Here is an 18,561-nt window from a genome sequence, read left to right as displayed (position 1 = left end):
CTGCTGACCTGAGCCCTAGCCTGACACTCTAACCACGACGCCATGCTGGTTTCTAGAAGTAGATGGGCCATTGGCCTGATCCAGCCTTATGTGCTGACTTGCCGCTGGAAGGCAGAGAGCCGGCCCTTTGCGGCTTCTTCCATGCTGGGAGACGTGCTTGCAGTCGCATCAGAAGCCTGGGAGGCGACAGGAAGGAAGGCAGGCTCTTTGAGGAAGCTGCTTTGATAAGTGGTTTCAATGGCAGGAGGGAAGCAACCTGCTGTGGAAACACACAGGGCTCCCCCCCCCCTTCAATGTGGCCTTCATCAAAGCGCAGGAGGGCCAAGCCCAGCTAGCGGCAGGGTTGGGGGGGCACTGCTGAGGTCCCCCTCCTCCCCCAGGAGCAAAACCTGTGGGACCCAGCTTGGAAGCAGGAAAAGGGGTGGGTGGGCAGGAAGCACAGGGACTCAACCCACGAGGACCCCGGCCCTTCACTGTCCTCTCTCATGCCCTTCCCATGCTGTAGTCCGGCTACTCCTAAGTAACACCCTCCCACACCTCGTGTCTGGAACTCCCCAGGGCTCCAGGGACCCTTCAAGGCCTTCCTCTGTGGGTCTGCCAGGTCACCTGAGGAGCTGAGCGCCCTGGGAAGATGTGGCCAGGAGAGGAGTCTGCTGCTTTCTCTGAACCCAGAGAAGGCTATGGACCCCGTCAGGATGGCTGAGTCACACTGATGTCCCAATGTCCGAGCAGTTAGGCCACTCCAGCCCACAAAAGGAAAAATAGCCAGGCCAGCCTTGCAACCCGATTCAGAAGGTGCAATTGGAGGGGAGGCAGGAATTGGTGTCCAAATGGTGCAAGCTGAACTGGAGAAGCTCAATGGTTGACCCTGCAAGAGGCTCCGGATTAAATCTCAAGCACCTCCAGATTGGGAGAGCAAGAGAAAGACCCCTGCCTCAATTCCCCTGTGGGTGGGGGCCTGATTCTCTGCCATGTGACTTCCTGTGCTCTAAATTGGTGCCTCTTTGGGCTCTGCTTCTCCCGGCATCAAAAGTGAGACCCAGATTAGGTCCTGGAAGAGACCTGGGTTCAAATCCCCACTCAGCCATGAAGCTCACTGGCCAGCCACTGCCTCTCAGCCTAGCCTACCTCACAGGGCTGTTGTGAGGACTGAATGAGGAGGGGAAGAAGAATCATGTAGACTGCCTGGAAGAAAAAGTTGGGATAGGAATGCAAGAAGCAACTCATTTTTCACACAGCAAATCCCAGTGTCTTTCTTTTGTCCAGAAAGGGCTCTCCTGATGGAGCGGGGGGGGGGGGGCAGAGCAAGGGCCTGTTCCCTGCTCTGTGGGCGACCTTGGCTTAGGCTGAGCCAGCCTAGAGGGATGTTGTGAAGATAACCCAGTCAGAGAGACCCCCCAAGGCGCTTTGGGAAGGGAAGGGGCAAGAAGGTGATTGCTCAGCTCCAGCAGGCAGGAGGGCCAGGCGGTGGAAAGGAGGCCCTTCTGGGACTGAGAGCTGCTGCCGGCCAGAGCTGACAACGCTGGCCTCCCAGCGCTCATTCCGGGGCGAAGCAGGCGCCGGTGGGGCAAGCCAGGCGCGGTCCGGAGAGCCTCCAGGCCAGCTCCTCAGGGCGCGGCGAGGGATGCGCGCAGCGAGGCTCCTGTTCTGCACATCCCGGGGCGCCAACCCCGGAGCAACTGCGCCCCGTTCCCTCGCCTGCCTGCCTGCCTGCCTGCCCGGCCCCGAGTGGCCTCGCCTCTCCCGCCCGGGCTGTCCCCTCCTCCGCTGGGGCGGGCGAGGAAGCGCCAGGAGGGAGTATAAAGGAGCCGGGCGGGCGCGCAGGCGGGCAAGCCGGGACGCGGGGCGAGGAGAGGTCGGAGCAGACGCCGCCGAGGGACCAGCGCAGCCGGCAAGTGCGCGGCGCCGCGCGGGGCGGAGGTGCCTCTCTCCCGGTTGCAGAGAAGGGCTGGAGAGGGGGGCCGCTTCCCCCGCTTGCAGGACCCTCCTCCACCAGCCTCCCGGGGAACCCCTCCTTGGGTGGGGGGCAGGCGAGGACCCCCCAACTCCAGCTGGCCCTGCAAGCACGCTCCGGTGGCGGGGGGGTGGAAGCATCGGCTGGGAAGCGACCACCCCCATCTCCCCTCTCTCCATCGCGCGCGCGCGGTGATGCGCCGGGAGGCTGCTGGCTTGGCCAGGGCTTCGGGGGGACAGAGGGGAGTTAGCGGGCTTCGTCCGCAAGTCACGAGATCTCTGCAGCGGGAGGGGCGGGGGAGAAAGGAGCGTTGGGTCCCCGCCGCCGCCTTCACACGGTCGCGGGCAACTCGCGTGTGCGAGGGAGAGCCTTCCCTTCCCCGCGAGGAAGAGACAAAGGGGAAGCGCGGAGCCGGGGCTCGTGATGCGCGTCTGGCGAGGAGCCTCCGGGCGTCTGCAGCGGGCACGACCGGCCCAGACCTGCCCGCGATGGGGGGAAGGAGGAGGCGGCGGCGGCGCGTTTGCAGCGGCCCCTTCCCAGCAGGGGGCATGGAGAGGGGGGGCGTCGAGGGGTGCGGGAGCCTGGCACCCCACCCGCAGCGCCCCGGGATCTCGGGGACGGGGGCAGTTGCGAGGGGCTGGGTAGGGAGCAAAGGCCAGGCTCGTCTAAGCCCCCGGGTACGGGTCTGGCTTGGAGGGGGGGTGCTCCGGCTCAGGGACCAGGCAGCCCGAGTTGGGGTGGGGGAAACTCAGGGGGCTGCTGGAGAGAGCTGCCCCCCATCCCCGGGACTGCCCGGTGGAGCTCCTCTTTCTTGGGGGGCGACCCCCAGTCTCGCTCCCGCGCAGTGGGCGATGCTGCGCCCAAGTGGAGGAGAAGTGAGCCCGAAGGGAGCCGCTGGAAAACTCTGGCCCCAGCCTGACCTCAAACTCCTGATCTTCCAGCAGCTCGCCAGACCCCCCCCTCCGCCACACACACAAAGGACAAGCATAAGAAAGAGTCCGCAGGCTGGACTGCCCCCTCCCTCGCAGAGCCCTCTAGGCCAGCGGCCAGATCTCCACAGCCCCGTTGGCCAGACGTTTGCGTCCCTGGTGCGTATTGCCCGTCCTGTGGAAATTAGGGGATAACTGCCTCTGACCATGGAGGCTCTGCTGAGCGCTCAGGGATAGCAGCTGCTGGAGGAGGAGCCTCCCTTTTCCTTAGAAGAGAAAGGGGCGCTTGGTGGGGTCCCGTCTAGAAGCTCCGGCTGAGGTCAAGAGAGGATCCTTCTTCCTTCCCAGCAAGGACCCCTCTGATCCTCCCCCCATGAACTGGGTCCGGCCTCCGGTCAGTCTTTAAAAAGCTTAGGATTTTAGAACTGTGAAGTTGGAGGGGACCCCAAAGGCCATGTAGTCCAACCCTCTGCAATGCAGGAGTGTGACCATCTGAAACCACACAAGCCGCTGGCATGCCCTGAAGAAAATGCCCAGGGAGTCCCCCACCAGCTCTGACCCAAAGGCCTGTCTTCTCCAGTCCTCTCAGCGTGACCCATCGGACGGGCACTCTGGGCAAAAGGAGCTTTGGGTCTTTCTTCACTTGTGGACTGACTGGTGTCCCTCCAGCACTTCACGAAAAATTGTTGCAAAAACAAGGCACCTCCTAGAGGAGGAGTGGGAGACAAAACCCCAGAACCCTAGAATGGTAGAGTTGGAAGGGACCCCGAGGGTCATCCAGTCCCACCCCCTGCAATGGAGGAATCTCAGCTGAAGCCTCCAGGACAGACGGCCATCTGTCCTCTTCAAGGAAGGAGATAAATTCAAGAAATACTGTCCTTTTCTGTGTATAAGACTAGGTTTCTTTACTCTAAAATAATGTGAAAAAACGGGGGCCGTCTTATACGTAGGGGTCATCCATTTTCATAAATTTGAGTCCCCCAAAAGAGGGGTCGTGTTATACATGGAAAAATACGGTAAACAATTTCAAAAAATAAATCCTGTAAAAGTGTAATGTGCAATAATAATAATAAATTTTATTTTTACCCTGCCCTCCCCAGCCAGAGCCGGGCTCAGGGCAGCTAACACCAGTAAAAATTACAGTAAAAACATAATGGGGGGGGGGGAGACCCAATTTAAAATACAGGTTAAAATGCAATTTAAAGTGCAGTCTCATTTTTAAAGTAGCCCATAGATCACATAAAGACATAGAAACATTCAAATTACCTTGCCCCATAAAGAACATCATCCACACTCCAGCCTTTAAGAACATTAGAAAAAAGTTCTTTTTTAAACCAGGCACCTAAAAGAAGATAAGGTTGGGAGGAGAAACACTTCACTGGGGAGGTCATTTGATAGGCACAGAGCCCCCACCAAAAAGGCTCTGTCCCACAGGCCCCACCCGCAGTTTAGTATGGAGACCCCCCCAGAAGAGTCCCAGCCGAGGATCACAGCGCCTGGGCAGGTGGGGGCGGGAGGCGGCGTTGTCTCGGGAATTGGGGCCCCAGGTCAGTCAGGGACTTTCACCTCCAGCTGAGCACCTTGAATTGGGCCCAGGAAGTTCTCGTCTTAGACTGACACAGAGCCAGTTGCATCCAGATCCCCCCCTGCCCCCCCCCCAGTGCCGAGGAGCTGAGGTTTCTGCCTGTAATGTGGAGGAGGGTTTCCTCAGAGGACTGTGCGCAGTGAATAGCGCTCAAGATGGCCAAGTGCCCATCAAATCACTGGCTCTCAGCACTGTGGGAGGGACTGGTGCCACTTCTGTGTCCTACGCAGCCCCTGGCACACATCCCTTGCCAGGGAGGGGGGGCGGGGAAGGAGAGGGAGCGGCTGCCCATGGACCTACAGCTGGATCAGGCCAAAGAGGGCCCATCTGGTCCAGCCCCCTGTCCTCCCAATACCCAATGCGAAACCTGCAAGTGGGATTTGAGCCCAAGGGAATGGATATTATTAAAAAATACTGATGTTTTAGACCTTGAAGGCCATGACAGTAGTTTTGGTTGGCATGCATCAAAGATGAAATGTAGCCCCAGAATCTACAACGTATTTGTGGTATGAAACGGTTAAAGCACATAGAGCTTTCTTGAATCGTGTCGTAAGAGAATCGGTTTTGTCCAGTCCTGTGGGAGGGAGTTCCACAGTTTAACGATGTGCTCCTGCATGAACTATGTTCTGGGGCCAACGACTTGCTCTCCTCTGCCACCTCTTGCAGGGCAAGTGCCACCATGGTCCTGTGCCACTCTCTTCTCCCCTTCCTCCTCCTGCTGCCCTTCTTGGGCACAGCGGCTGCCGCTGCCACTCCAGGCTTCAAGATCAGGATGACAGCCAAGGGCTTGGACCTGGGTAAGGAGGCGGGGGCAAGGGGAGGGGATCCTGCAAAGCGGTTCTCTTTGGGGTACCTGCCTGGTCCCCAGCACTGCTCCTGCCAAGGACACCTCTGGCCTTGGGGTCCTGCCCCATTCTGCCTGCCAAAGGGGTCTTGGTGGGTCTCTTTGCCGGCACCTCCTGGCCCCAAGGGATGTGGGTGGCTGCTTGACCCCCCTCCTGGGTTTGTGAGGGGAGCAGCTGGCGGTGACACCCCTCTGGGGGCTTTTGCAGTGAAGCAGGAGGGGCTCCGCTTTGTGGAACAGGAGTTGGAGAACATCACCATCGCTGATTTCCACGGCAAGGAGGGCCAGTTCCACTACAACATCAGCAAGTGAGTTTATTTTTTGGGGGGGGCCCTGCCCCACAGGGGCTTTGCTTCCTAGCTTAGAAGATGCTGTGCTTGGCCAGGGACCAATCGCCCACCCTGGGTTGGTGGTCGCCTCCTGTGGCAAGGAGTTCCATAGTTTAGTTGCAGGCTGTAACTCTGCAATTCAGTACCAGGCTGCGTCTCTCCCTCTCCCCGCAGGGTGAGAGTGACCCATCTCCACCTGTCCGCCTCCGACCTGCGCTTTGAGCCCAAGCAACACCTGGCCTTCAACATCAACAACGGGTCCATCAGCCTGCGCTTCCGCCGCCAGCTGCTCTACTGGTTCTTGTGAGTCACTCGCATTCTACTCTCACACCAGCCCAAACAGGGAGCCTTGAAGGAGGCCGGCTGGGGGGGGGGTAACTAAGCCTCAGACAAGTATACCTGAAGTTCTGCCCGGGCACTGAGGTCCAGCGCCGAGGACCTTCTGGCGGTTCCCTCCCTGTGAGAAGCGAGGTTACAAGGAACCAGGCAGAGGGCCTTCTCAGTGGTGGCACCCGCCCTGTGGAATGCCCTCCCACCAGATGTCAAAGAGAAGAACAACTACCAGACTTTTAGAAGACATCTAAAGGCATCCCTCTTTAAGGAAGCTTTTAATGTTTAACAGACTACAGTGGTGCCTCGCAAGACGAAATTAATTCGTCTTGCGAAGCACGGTTTCGGGAAAGTTTTGGAAAAGCTTCAAAAATCACCAAAGTCTTCAAAAACCTCAAAAAAGGCTACCACACCGTGTTCTATGAGTTGCTCCTCAAAGTCAAGTAGCAACTGTAATAACGGTGTTAAGAAAAAGGAAACAAACTTGCAAGACGTTTCCGTCTTGCGAAGCAAGCCCATAGGGAAATTCGTCTTGCGAAGCAACTCAAAAAACCAAAAACCCTTTCGTTTTGCGAGTTTTCCGTCTTGTGAGGCATTCATCTTGCGAGGTACCACTGTACTGTATTTTAATACTTTGTTGGAAGCCGCCCAGGGTATAAATAATAAATTATTACTTAAGCCCCCAGGGAGCCAGCTCCTTCCCACCAGAGGCAGAGGGTCCTTGCAAGGGAGCTGTGAGCCCTGAAGTGGCAACACCTCTTCTTAACTGGGATTCATGCATTGCAAAGCGTTGGACTAGCTGGCCTTGCAGTTCTACAGTTTGATGAGTCTGCCTGGATAGCATGTATCATGCAGGGGAATGGGGCAAATATGAATCCCTGTGACCCACGTGTGTGGGGTAAATCACAAAAGAATTGAGTGGGTGCCTGGAATCAAAGTGTGGGGCTAAGCTCGCCTTCCAGCAAGGGAGAGCCCCCAGTTGCAGAGTTTAAACTCGCAAAGTCAAGAGAGAGGAATATAAGCTGCTTGCATATCTCGTTTAGTCTGTTTGCAAAGCACCCCCCTCTTTCTACCCCTTTGCAATGAACAGACCACTGTTAAGTAAGTTTAAAATGCTTTACTTACAAAATGTTCCAAAAGTTGGATTAATGCATTTATCCAAGCAGCGGCAAAGAGAGCACAGGCAGAATACTGTTGGGTAGAAAATGCAGAAAGTTTGCTTCAATCGCACGGGCTCTAAGCTTGGAGTTTGCTTAGGCACGTCTTCCTTGGTCAGTTATATGGCACAGAAAGAGAGGGAACAGAAAGAGAAGGCTTAACTTCCTCCCTCTTCAGAGAAGAGGAGGCGTGACCTAGCTGAGTCTAGGAAAAGGACTCTGTAGTCTTAACCCCTTCATGCACTAACTAGTATTTATGCATTATTATATTTGACTGCAATCTCCCACAGAAACCTTTGTCTAATGCAGGCATCCTCAACCTTCGGCCCTCCAGATGTTTTGGACTACAGTTCCCATCATCCCTGATGACTGGTCCTCTTAGCTAGGGATCATGGGAGTTGTAGGCCAAAATATCAGAAGGGCCGCAGGTTGGGGGTGCCTGGTCTAATGGGCCAATGGTGCCCTCCCAGCCTGGTCCTCAGCGCTCTCTCTGCTGAGACCCTGGCCTGATCCTGGCATTGAAAGCTGGGCCTGGGCTTCCAAGTGCCCTGTGGTGGGCTCCCTTTGTGGCTGAATTGTGTGGCTGCTGGCCTCATCATCATCATCATCATCATCATCATCATCATCATTTAATTCTTTATGCCCCAGCCACTCTGGGTGGCTTCCAGCAAAATATGATGACTTGGGGGTTGGCCTCCTGTGGGACGCCTGGAGAGTCAGCCTTCCCACTCCCATGCCTACTTTTAACCCTTTCCGCCCCAGCTATGACATTGGCTCCATTAACACTTCGGCGGAAGGGGTCCACATCCACACTCAGCTGGAGCTCTCCAAGGACAACAGCGGCCGCCTCAAGATCTCCAACTTCAGCTGCAATGCCTCCATCGCCCGCATGCATGCCGGATTCAGTGGCACGCTCAGGTACGCCTGCCTCCAATTGGCCCCCGACTCCTCCTTGGTTGCTGCTTTGGGGGAGCAAGTCCCCAGGGGCGCCTCTGAGCAGGGCTGAGAGAGGTGGCAAGCTGCTTCAGGGACAAGGCTGGACTGCTGAAGGGTGCTGGCAACTAAGTTGGCATCATGGTGGCATGGTTGGAAGGGGTGGGAGGGAGCCCATGGCAGCAATAGAGGAGCCCATGGTGGCTGAGGATGCTTTGGGAGCAGGGCTGGAAGGTCCAGCAAGGAGTTAGGGTGGCTCATTCCCACTGGGCAGAATAGATAAGAAGAGCTGGCTGGATCAGGACAATGGCCCGTCTAATCCAGCATCCTGTTCTCACAGTGGCCAAGCAGATGCCTCAAGGGGAAACCAGTATGCAGGATCTGACCACAAGAGCAACTCTCCCCCTTCCTGTGGTTTCCAGGGGGAGGCAGAGCACAGCCGTCCTGGCTAGCAGCCTTCGATAGCTCTTCATTATCTTCTTTTAAGGCTTCTAGGGTGGTGGCCACCTACTGTGGGAGGGAGTTCCACAGTTAAACTATGTGCTGCGTGAAGAAGGACTTTCTCTCATCTGTCCCGAGTCTTCCGATGACATTCAGCATCCTTGAAGGTCCACAAAGCCTTGTGTTAGGAGATCCTGTGACAGGGAGGGGCGTTCTGGGACTTCCCCTTAGAAAGGATCAAGGGGCTCCACCAAGGTGGATTTGATTTAAATCAAATCAATTTAAATCACTAGTCAGTAAGACTCAAATTATTATAATTATAATAATAATAATTATAATTAATCTTATTATTTTTTTGCAGAAAGACTCATTCTTGTTTGTATAATCTTAATATTTACAACCAGATGAAGGTTTCATTTTTGGAATAATACATTTTCAGAGTAGTTTTTACAGTTATATCAAAAATTACTTATTTGGTTCTACTATTAGAAATACAAAGACAGGTAATTATGAAATTATTGTTTATATTTGGACAACTTTTCTGCTGTACTTTATCGGAAGGAGAAAAACAATCATTTCCTTAATAACAATTTAAACTATTTAACACAAAAACATTATAGCGTACATATCCATGTTTGTTAACTGATGTGGTTAAACAATTAAAAACAAACAAACAACTCTGAGTTTTAGCACACATGAAAAACTTAAATCCTTATTTCCTGATGAACAGCCTTTGGACTATAATGTTATTTCAATAGAAAACTATCTTTAGAAAGATTTTTCCTCCAAAAGCATTTTATTATAAATATTTCCGATTTAAATAGATTTTTTTTTTTAAGAAAACCATTGATTTGTATCCCTTCTGGGCTCCACTCTCACGCTTTTGCGTTCTCTCCAGAAAGGTGTATGAATTCCTTGGCACTTTCCTCACCACAGGGATGCGCTACCTTCTCAACCAGCAGGTAAGAACCACCAAGCCAGAGGTCGGTGGGGCAGGGGACCTTTGGCAGCCCCCCTTGCCAACAGGGGGCAGGAAGAGGTGCCAAAGAGGAGAGGGGGAGAGACCCTCCCTTCCCTCTGCCTTGCACTGGGGGCTGCTGCTTCCTGCTCCCCGCAGACTCCCCCATTCCCTTTCTCACTTTCAGATCTGCCCGGTGCTGAACCACGCGGGGCTGGTGCTGATCAACTCTCTGCTGGACACGGTGCCAGGTGAGGAAGGGCAGGGCAAGACCACCCACACTCTGCCCCTGCTGCCTGCCTGAGCTTGAGGGTCAATAGTGGGGGGGCGTAGGAGAAGGCCAATGGCCCATCAAGTCCAGCAGCCTCATCTTTTTCCCATATCATATTTTTTATTAGGAATTTCAACAAAACATTTTATCAAAAAACATATCACCCTTAATTCCCCTTAATGTTCTTCTCTGCATGTTACAAAATTATATAGATCCTTAATTTATTTGATTGGCTATTATCAATGAAAAGTTTGTGTTTATTCAAAACCTGCCAAGGAGTCCAGTTCATTTTGTCGTTTCTTTATGTACAGTGGTGCCTCGCAAGACGAAAAGAATCCGTTCCGCGAGTCTCTTCGTCTAGCGGTTTTTTCGTCTTGCGAAGCAACCCTATTAGCAGCTTAGCGGCTTAGTGCTATTAGCGGTTTAGCGTCTTAGCGGCTATTAAAGGCTTAGCGGCTAAAAGGCTATTAGCGGCTTAGAAAAAGGGGGGGGGAGCGAAAAAAATCGCAAGACTCACAAGACGTTTCCGTCTTGCGAAGCAAGCCCATAGGGAAAATCGTCTTGCGAAGCAACTCAAAAACGGAAAACCCTTTCGTCTAGCGGGTTTTTCGTCTTGCGAGGCATTCGTCTTGCAGGGCACCACTGTACTTTGTAAAGGGTTCCCATTCTTCCTTAAAATCACAGTTGTCCTTATCATGTAGCTTACCGTATTTTTCGCTCCATAGGGCGCACCTAGTTTTTAGGGGGGGAAATAAAGAAAAAAAATTATTCCCCCCCCCCCCAGTCCCAAAGAGCAAAGAAGCCAAGACAGGCTTGGCTTCCTCTTTAGCCACGCGCAACCTCTCCAGCCGGGAGAAGCTGCGCGCGCCTTTGTTTACAGCCGCAGGGCTGGGACAAGGGAAGCCCGAGCTTGCCCCGACACCAGCCACCAGAACAGGCTGCTATCTGCAAGCCTTCGGAGCCCGGTGGGAACTCCCGCCGGGCTCAGAAGGCTTGCGGATAGCTGCTTGAAACCCGGGGAGCGCAGTGGGGTTCAGGCTGCAGGCTGCTATCCGCAAGCCTTCAGAGCGCTCTGAAGGCTTGCGGATAGCTGCCTGAAGCCTGCATTCACTCCATAGGACGCACACACATTTCCCCTTCATTTTTGGAGGGGAAAAAGTGCGTCCTATAGAGCGAAAAATACGGTATATGTCAGTTTCGCGAATTCCACATAGTCCACCAGTTTCTCTTGCCACAGTTCTTTAGTCGGGATTTCTTCATTCTTCCATCCCTGTGCTATTAAGCCATTGTCGCATACATGAAAATGTTTTTCAGTTTCCTTGGCAGGTCTTTTCCTACAATCCCTAACAGAAAGGCTTCAGGTTTTTTTTACAAATGTTAATTGGAACATTTTCGAGTCCAGCAGCCTGTTCTAACAGGGGCCGACCAGAGGCCTGTGGGAAACCTGCAAGCAGGATTCGAACACAATTCCCAGCAACTGGGGTTCAGAGGCATCTTCACTCTGACCGTGGAGGTGGAACATGGCCATGTGGCTCAGGCAGGCAGGCAAGGGACGCTGTGGCCATCAGCTGCGCTCTCTCACTCTCTCTCCCCCTGCCCTGCAGTGCGGAACCCGGTGGACGACCACATTGGGATAGACTACTCCCTGCTGAGGAATCCCGTCGTCACGTCTGACACCATGGACATGGATTTCGAGGTGCCTCCTGCAGCAGAGCCCAGGGCTGGGGAACACCGGGACTTGGGTGGGGGTCCCGGGCAGGGAAGAGGACTGAAAACGTGGGGTGGAGCAGCTGAACAGGTTGTGCCCAACCTCTGCTTGAGGGGGGCAGGAGGAGCCTTTGTTCTCCACCCCCATTGTTCCAGTGCTGAGGGCCTTCTGGCGGTTCCCTCCCAGCAAGAAGCGAGGTTACAGGGAACCAGGCAGGGGGCCTTCTCGGTAGTGGCACCCGCCCTGTGGAACACCCTTCCACCAGATGTCAAGGAAATAAGCAGCTATCTTATCTTTAAAAGACATCTGAAGGCAGCCCTGTTTAGGGAAGTTTTTAATATTTAATGCTGTATTGTTTTTAACACTCGATTGGCTGGCATAAATATTATTATTATTATTATTATTATTATTATTATTATTATTATTATTATTGGTAGGCAGAGCCCAAGGAACTGGGGACTGACGTGCGCTCTGGCTGCACTCCCGGAAGAAGCCTTTGCCAATATTTAAATCCTAGAGGTTTGGTACGGGGAGGTCTCCAGTTTGTGTCAGAAGGAGCAGCAAGATGCGGGCAAGGGGGTGGATATCTGGGGAGTCAAAACCCACCCTGTGGTCCCAGGCAGGCGTGCTTGGGGCACGGGCGAGCTGCGAACAGATGGCTCCTGGCAGTTGGGTCTGACCAGGGTCGTCACTCCCCCCCCCCCACAGGGCAAATTCTTCTACTTGGGGGACGAGAACAAGACCCTCCCCAATCTGGCCGTGGAGCCTGTCGTGCTGGAGACGGAGCGCATGGTCTACCTGGCCGTCTCCGAGTACTTCTTCGATTCCGCCCTCTTCTCCTACTTCCAGGCTGGCGTTCTGAGCATGGAGATTGCCGACGAAAAGGTTGGTTGGGCAGAGAAGCCACGGGGCTGGTGTGGGGGGAGGGGGAGAGATGGTCAAAAGCCGTGCCTAGTGGGCAGAGGCCAGGGAGCCCACAGCCGCTGCTCTGACCCGCCGGGACGCTTCGCTCTCATTCCAGGTGCCAAAGGATTTGGAGGTTCTGCTGAGAGCCACGTTTTTCGGGAGCATCGTCATGATGGTGAGTGGCGGCAGCAGGGAAGGAGCTTGCCCTGGGCCAGCTCCTTCCTTCCTTCGTCCAGACTCCATGCTTCTCGCCCACCAGAGTGGCAGCAGAGCTCTGGGAGAGAAGCTGAGTTGTGGGCAAAGGGGCACAGCAGAGGTTTCCACCTCTTTCTGTGTGTGATCTGATAGTCTCCCTCAGCTCCGCCCCAGGAAATTGTTGTTGTTGTTGAGTCGTTTAGTCGTGTCCGACTCTTTGTGACCCCCTGGACCAGAGCATGCCAGACACTCCTGTCTTCCACTGCCTGCAGTTTGGTCAGACTCATGCTGGTAGCTTCAAGAACACTGTCCCACCATCTCGTCCTCTGTCATCCCCTTCTCCTTGTGCCCTCCATCTTTCCCAACATCAGGGTTTTTTCCAGGGAGTCTTCTCTTCTCATGAGGTGGCCAAAGTCTTGGAGCCTCAGCTTCAGGATCTGTCCTTCCAGTGAGCACTCAGGGCTGATTTCCTTCAGAATGGAGAGGTTGGATCTTCTTGCAGTCCGTGGGACTCTCCAGAGTCTCCTCCAGCACCATAATTCAAAAGCATCCATTCTTCGGCGATCAGCCTTCTTTATGGTCCAGCTCTCACTTCCATACATCACTACTGGGAAGACCATAGCTTTAACTATACGGACCTTTGTTGGCAAGGTGATGTCTCTGCTTTTCAAGATGCTGTCTAGGTTTGTCATTGCTTTTCTCCCAAGAAGCAGGCGTCTTTTAATTTTGTGGCTGCTGTCACCATCTGCAGTGATCATGGAGCCCAAGAAAGTAAAATCTCTCACTGCCTCCATTTCTTCCCCTTCTATTTGCCAGGAGGTGATGGGACCAGTGGCCATGATCTTAATTTTTTTGATGTTGAGCTTCAGACCATATTTTGCACTCTTCTCTTTCATAGCTTTAACTATACAGACACTTCTTCATGCAGTGCACAGCTAAACTGTGGAACTCCCTCCCACTGGAAGCAGTGATGGCCACGGACCTAGATGGCTCCCGAATCCCAGGAGGGGCAGAGAGCTCTTGCGTTCGAATCCTGCTTTCAGATTTCCCATAGGCAACAGTCCAGCTCTTGTGAGAGAAAGATGCTGCGCTAGATTTGGCCTGATCCTGCAGGCTCTCCTCATTGGAGTCCCTCCTTCTCTCCTCCAGAACCCCTCCGTGGTGGATGCTCCTCTGATGCTGAGGCTGCGGGTCTCCTCACCGCCCAGCTGCGCCATCAAGGCCTCGGGGATGTCCATTTCCGTCACAGCCACCCTCAACATCTTCTTGGCGCCCGTGGATCAGCCCCTGGTCCAGCTTTCCAGCATGACCATGGTGAGTGGTGCAGGTGAGGCCAGAGGTTGGGGAAACCGGCCCCCGCCAGGGACACAGCTCCTGGGGGGGGGCACAAAAACCAGACTGGGGGGGGGGGGTAGGGCAGAGATGTTTGGGGCAACGGGCCACCACTGTCGCAGCAAGATAAAACCCAGGAGACGTTTCCTCTCCTTCTCGCACCACAGAACAAGGGGGTGCAATTCTTCTGGGGAAACCCAGTCAGATGGGCAGGGTATAAATAAATAAATTATAATTATTATGCCCTTCCTCCTTGCCTCACTCTTTGAGGACTTGGAGTTCTTGGCCTCCAACTGCTGCTTCTGTCTCTGTTGGAAAGCCAAAGGGTGGCTGTCGCCCCCATCTCAGGCAGGATGTCGGGCTCCTTTGAAACTGACCTGCCCCTCGTCTCCTTTCCAGGAAGCTCGGCTGAGCGCAAAGGTGCTTCTGCGCAAGAAAGCTTTGCAGGTGCTGATGGACCTGAGAAGGTACTGGAAGAGTCGCAGGATGGGGAGAAGGGGCAGCCATTGCCTAGTACGGACGGCGGTCACTCACTCACTTCTTCCTCTCTCTTTGCCTTGTTCAGGTTCCGGATCTACTCCAACCAGTCGGCGCTGGAATCCCTGGCCGTAAGTGCTGGGGAGGGACCTGGGGGAGATGGCCTGGGGGAGGCAAGGCAGGGCTGCAGCTCAGAATGGGGGTTGCCTCCCATGCCTTGCTGAGTGCCCAGGAGTGCTGGGGCTCCGTTTCCTGTGTCTCCCCCCAGAAGCAGCTGGAAAGAGCTCCCTGCTCCTGCCATCCTGAAGAGCCAGAGGAGAAACTGAGGCTGCTGGCTCTCCTCCACTGGGGCTGTTTAAGCAGAGGCCGGGTGACCACCTGTCAGGAACCTGGCGATTTCTGCGTTGTAGGGGTTGGGCTAGAGGACCTTTGGGGTCCCTTCTGACCCCGCGATTCTTCTATGGCTCACTCTTTCCCTCCCTCCCCAGCTGATCCCTCTGCAAGGGCCTCTGAAGACTCTGCTGCAGCTGACCATCATGCCCATCATCAACGGTAAGAGGCCTGGAGGCGTCGCACGCCTCTGCGCCTGGGAAAAGGAGAAACGTCCTTGTGCAGAGGCCCTGGACCTACTTCTGACTCAGCCTGGCCACCGCAGACAAGAACGAGAGCTTCCCTCTCTTCTCTGTTGAACTGGGGCAGCGGGGGGGGGGGCACACAATGCTCAGCATCAGTGTGGTCGCTCTGTGCCCCCCCCAACAATTGCAGCTGGGTGGCAAGTCCCCCCATCACTTTTGGCCACAGGGGCCTCTGGGAGCCCAGAGACATCTCAACGGCCAGTCCTTCAGTGCAAAGCCAGTAACAGTTCCTTGGCTCCCTGGGTTCAACTGGTATTTCAGAAGCATTGCTGCCTCCAACTGTGGAGACAGAGAAGAGCCATTGCACACTGGAGAAATCTGAGGGCTCCCTTGGACAAAAAACAAGGACACCAGCCAGGAAGACCAGAGCAAAACAGCAGCCAGTAGGCTTGGTCTTGATTGAAGACTGTCGCAACAGGACTCCCACCTGCCACCAGGTGGAACAAGATGGAAGCCCCAAACAAAAGAGCCCCCAAACTTTTATTAGCTGCTAATCTCCATGTTGTGGGACGCAGGTGGTGCTGTGGGTTAAACCACAGAGCCTAGGACTTGCTGATCAGAAGGTCTGTGGTTGGAATCCCCGCAACGGAGTGAGCTCTCGTTGCTCAGTCCCTGCTCCTGCCAACCTAGCAGTTCGAAAGCACGTCAAAGTGCAAGTAGATAAATAGGTACCACTCTGGCGGGAAGGTAAACGGCGTTTCCGTGCGCTGCTCTGGTTCGCCAGAAGTGGCTTAGTCATGCTGGCCACATGACCCGGAAGCTGCACGCCGGCTCCCTTGGCCAATAAAGCGAGATGAGCGCCGCAACCCCAGTCGGCCACAACTGGACCTAATGGTCAGGGGTCCCTTTACCTTTTTAATCCCCATGTTACACCCCCCCAAACTACATCACTCACACATCATGGTTACATCATGAAAGGGGAGGTCTGGTGGCAGGAATCTGAGCATCCTGGACCTGCCCCATGGTTCTCCTTGCCCTCCACCAAACACCCATCAAGTGGAACAAAAGTGACATTTACATTTCCCTGTTTCCCAGCCAAGTTAATCCCACCCTTTGGTCTTCATCTGGGTTTGTTAGTTCAGGAATGGCTACCTGTCTGGCCCTCAGGTATCAGGAGGCCAGGGATTATCGCTCAGGCAGAGGGGTTACTGAGTAGCTGAGCTCACATGTCTATATGAATTTCTGAAGTTTTCCCAGTGAGCCAGTACACAGATGCATTTATCAGTGAATTCCAACATTTGGTATTCTGCAGCAGAGGCCCATTGAATAGATAGGAAGAAACGGTGATGAAGTGTTTTGTGGGGACAAATCACAAAAGTCACAAAAGTGATTGTGCTGGTTTTGGTAGTGGGCTGCATGTGCATGATATCTGCTGGAGGGGCAATGCCCCCTCAACCTATACATAAATTCCTGCAGCAGCGGCTAGTGGCCCCCAAGAGCCCTCTCCTCCATAACTCTTGCCTCAACTCTTCCTTTTCCTTTTCTTGCAGAGAGAACCAAGAAGGGGGTGCAGATCCCACTCCCCGAAGGCATGGATTTCACGAAGGAAGTGGTCACCTACCACAAGGTAGGCATAAGGATATAAGCCGGATCTGAGCCCTCCCCTCTTGGGGCTTCCGGAAGCATTCACTGTTTCCAACCACAGAGGCAGAGCCAGCTGCCTCACAGTCCTCAACAGCCTTTATCCGCCATGCACTTTAGAGCCTCCTTTTGCAAAAAGAGCAAGTGTCCAGCTTCTCTGGCAGGATGCGGCCGTGCTGCTGCTGCCACCACCTCCACCTCCCCTTTCCAGGAGCTCCAGTCTTCCCTCCCCTGGGAAGTGGCAGCAGCCGAAGCGCCAATCCTGCCCCAACTTTGCCCACCTCTCTCTCTGCTTCCTTCGCAGGGCTACCTGACCATTGGCGCAGACCTCCATTTCTCCAAAGGCCTGAGAGAGGTGGTAGAGAAGTACAGGACCCCGCAGGGCCCACCGCCGACCTCCGTGGCTGCCTGAGGGGCTCCACCAGCAGCCCCTCCTCTGGCCTCCCCCCCTCTGAAGGGCAGAGCGCCTGCCTGCCCCGGTTTGCCCTTCGCCAGCTCACGGCAGGACCAAGCAGGCAGCATCATCACCAGCAGGGCAGGACAAGGCGGCGGCAGCAGCTGCTGCCGCTTTGGGAACCTGAACCAATAAAACAGGTCAAAACCACTCATCTTTGGACACCTGCCTGCTGTCTTCTGTGGGGACGGGGCTGCTCCATTCCCAGTGTGCCAGTCTGCGGAGGTGCTTTGCCCGCTCTGTGGCTCAGCCCAGGATTGCTGAGGGCCTTGCGCCAAGGGGCAGCTTCTGCCAGGAAGGCGCCAGGCCTCGAGGGGGGCTTTGCCACACAGCAGGCACTCTGGCCCAAACAGCGTGGCAACATCCTGGGGGGTTGAATTCCCCTCTTTGGAAAGGCAAAGCCACTGAGATGGATAGCCCTTATTATTTCCCTATGTGGGCCGATATGCAGGGGAGAAAATCAGTCCACAGTGGAAGGGCAAGCAGTGCCCCACTCCATGCCCACAGGCCTGTAACAACTGCTACCCACTTGGCACCTGCGCAGCCCAGCGCATCACCTGCATCCGCACCATCATGGTGCAAGTTACGACGACCCTAGAAGGTAGGCCAGTAACATGATCTCCATACTACAGATGGGGGCAGTGAGCCTGAGCGAATGTGGCTCCCCCAAGGCCACCTGAGGAGTTTGACATGAGTTTCAGAGCAGCAGAAGATGCAGCCCTCTCACTTTGCAGCTGCACTTAGATTAAAATGTTTAGTAACAGACATGGCATTTTCTCCAAACGCTCCCACCTTTCCAATCTGAAAAGCCACTTTGGCCCTCAAGGGGTGTTCGAGGTGCCTACCAATTGTAGATCTAAGGCAAGGTAATCTTGCATGTTTGCAGGAGGATCATGTGCCAGCCCCTTCTTCAGTCACGTGACACCCCCCCCCCAATAAAAAGCCTCTATGGAAGTGGGAGAGGGACTTCTCCTGGGATGGGAAGACAGATTTTCTTCCATAAACTTCCTTACACGAAGAGGTCTTCGAATCCAAATCCTTGTCTACTTTGGCAGATGGGATTCCTTTTTCAGAGCTGCAGAGTAGTCCCGCTGTGTGCCCAGACCTTATATACCAGCCTGGCACCCCCCCCCCCAATATGCTGGGCTGCCATCCCCATCAAGGGGGGTCAGGGACACCAGGGGTTGTAGCCCAGAAGATTGGCAAGGGGAAGGCTGCTGCTTCCAAGGGCAGAACGCCGGCTGCTTATTTTTAAATCCCCTTCCTCATTAATCCTGGCTTGGTTACTTGGGGCTGTGACAGTCCAGTCTCCATGGGCTTTATTGCTGTCAAGGGAGCCACAGGAACCTGCTTTGTGCCAAGTCAGTCAATGGGCCATTGAGCTCAGCCGCTGACCCAGGCCGGCAGCAGGGGCACTTTAGACCTTACGAACGCCGGATCTCTTCTGCCGCAGGGCCTCTCCTGGCCCCACCCAGGGCAGACTCTCCTCGCTCCACAGGAGGAAGTGGGCCTGCACTGAGCTGTGATTTAATGGGGAATAAA

At 54.6% G+C, this 18,561-nt stretch overlaps 1 protein-coding gene across 2 annotated transcripts; it reads left to right on the top strand.

Moving 5' to 3' along the window:
* The first annotated feature begins 1,751 nt into the window (after positions 1 to 1,751).
* On the top strand, positions 1,752 to 17,181 carry PLTP (phospholipid transfer protein). Of its 2 annotated transcripts, none has more exons than XM_028735700.2 (16): positions 1,752 to 1,891; positions 5,135 to 5,265; positions 5,521 to 5,620; positions 5,816 to 5,944; positions 7,891 to 8,046; positions 9,401 to 9,464; positions 9,648 to 9,711; positions 11,336 to 11,427; positions 12,148 to 12,324; positions 12,461 to 12,520; positions 13,690 to 13,854; positions 14,272 to 14,339; positions 14,438 to 14,480; positions 14,838 to 14,901; positions 16,475 to 16,551; positions 16,870 to 17,181. In XM_028735700.2, exons 2-16 carry the CDS (start codon positions 5,148 to 5,150, stop codon positions 16,975 to 16,977), a joined length of 1,485 nt encoding a protein of 494 aa, XP_028591533.2. In that variant the 5' UTR covers positions 1,752 to 1,891; positions 5,135 to 5,147; the 3' UTR covers positions 16,978 to 17,181. The 2 variants fall into 2 exon arrangements, with proteins under 2 accessions (XP_028591533.2, XP_028591532.2); XM_028735699.2 differs by lacking the exon at positions 1,752 to 1,891 and adding an exon at positions 2,894 to 3,042.
* Positions 17,182 to 18,561: the final 1,380 nt, after the last annotated feature.

This window comes from Podarcis muralis, chromosome 5, assembly GCF_964188315.1.
Source record: "Podarcis muralis chromosome 5, rPodMur119.hap1.1, whole genome shotgun sequence".
NCBI lineage: Eukaryota > Metazoa > Chordata > Lepidosauria > Squamata > Lacertidae > Podarcis > Podarcis muralis.
This window is presented reverse-complemented; position numbering and strand designations above follow the sequence as displayed.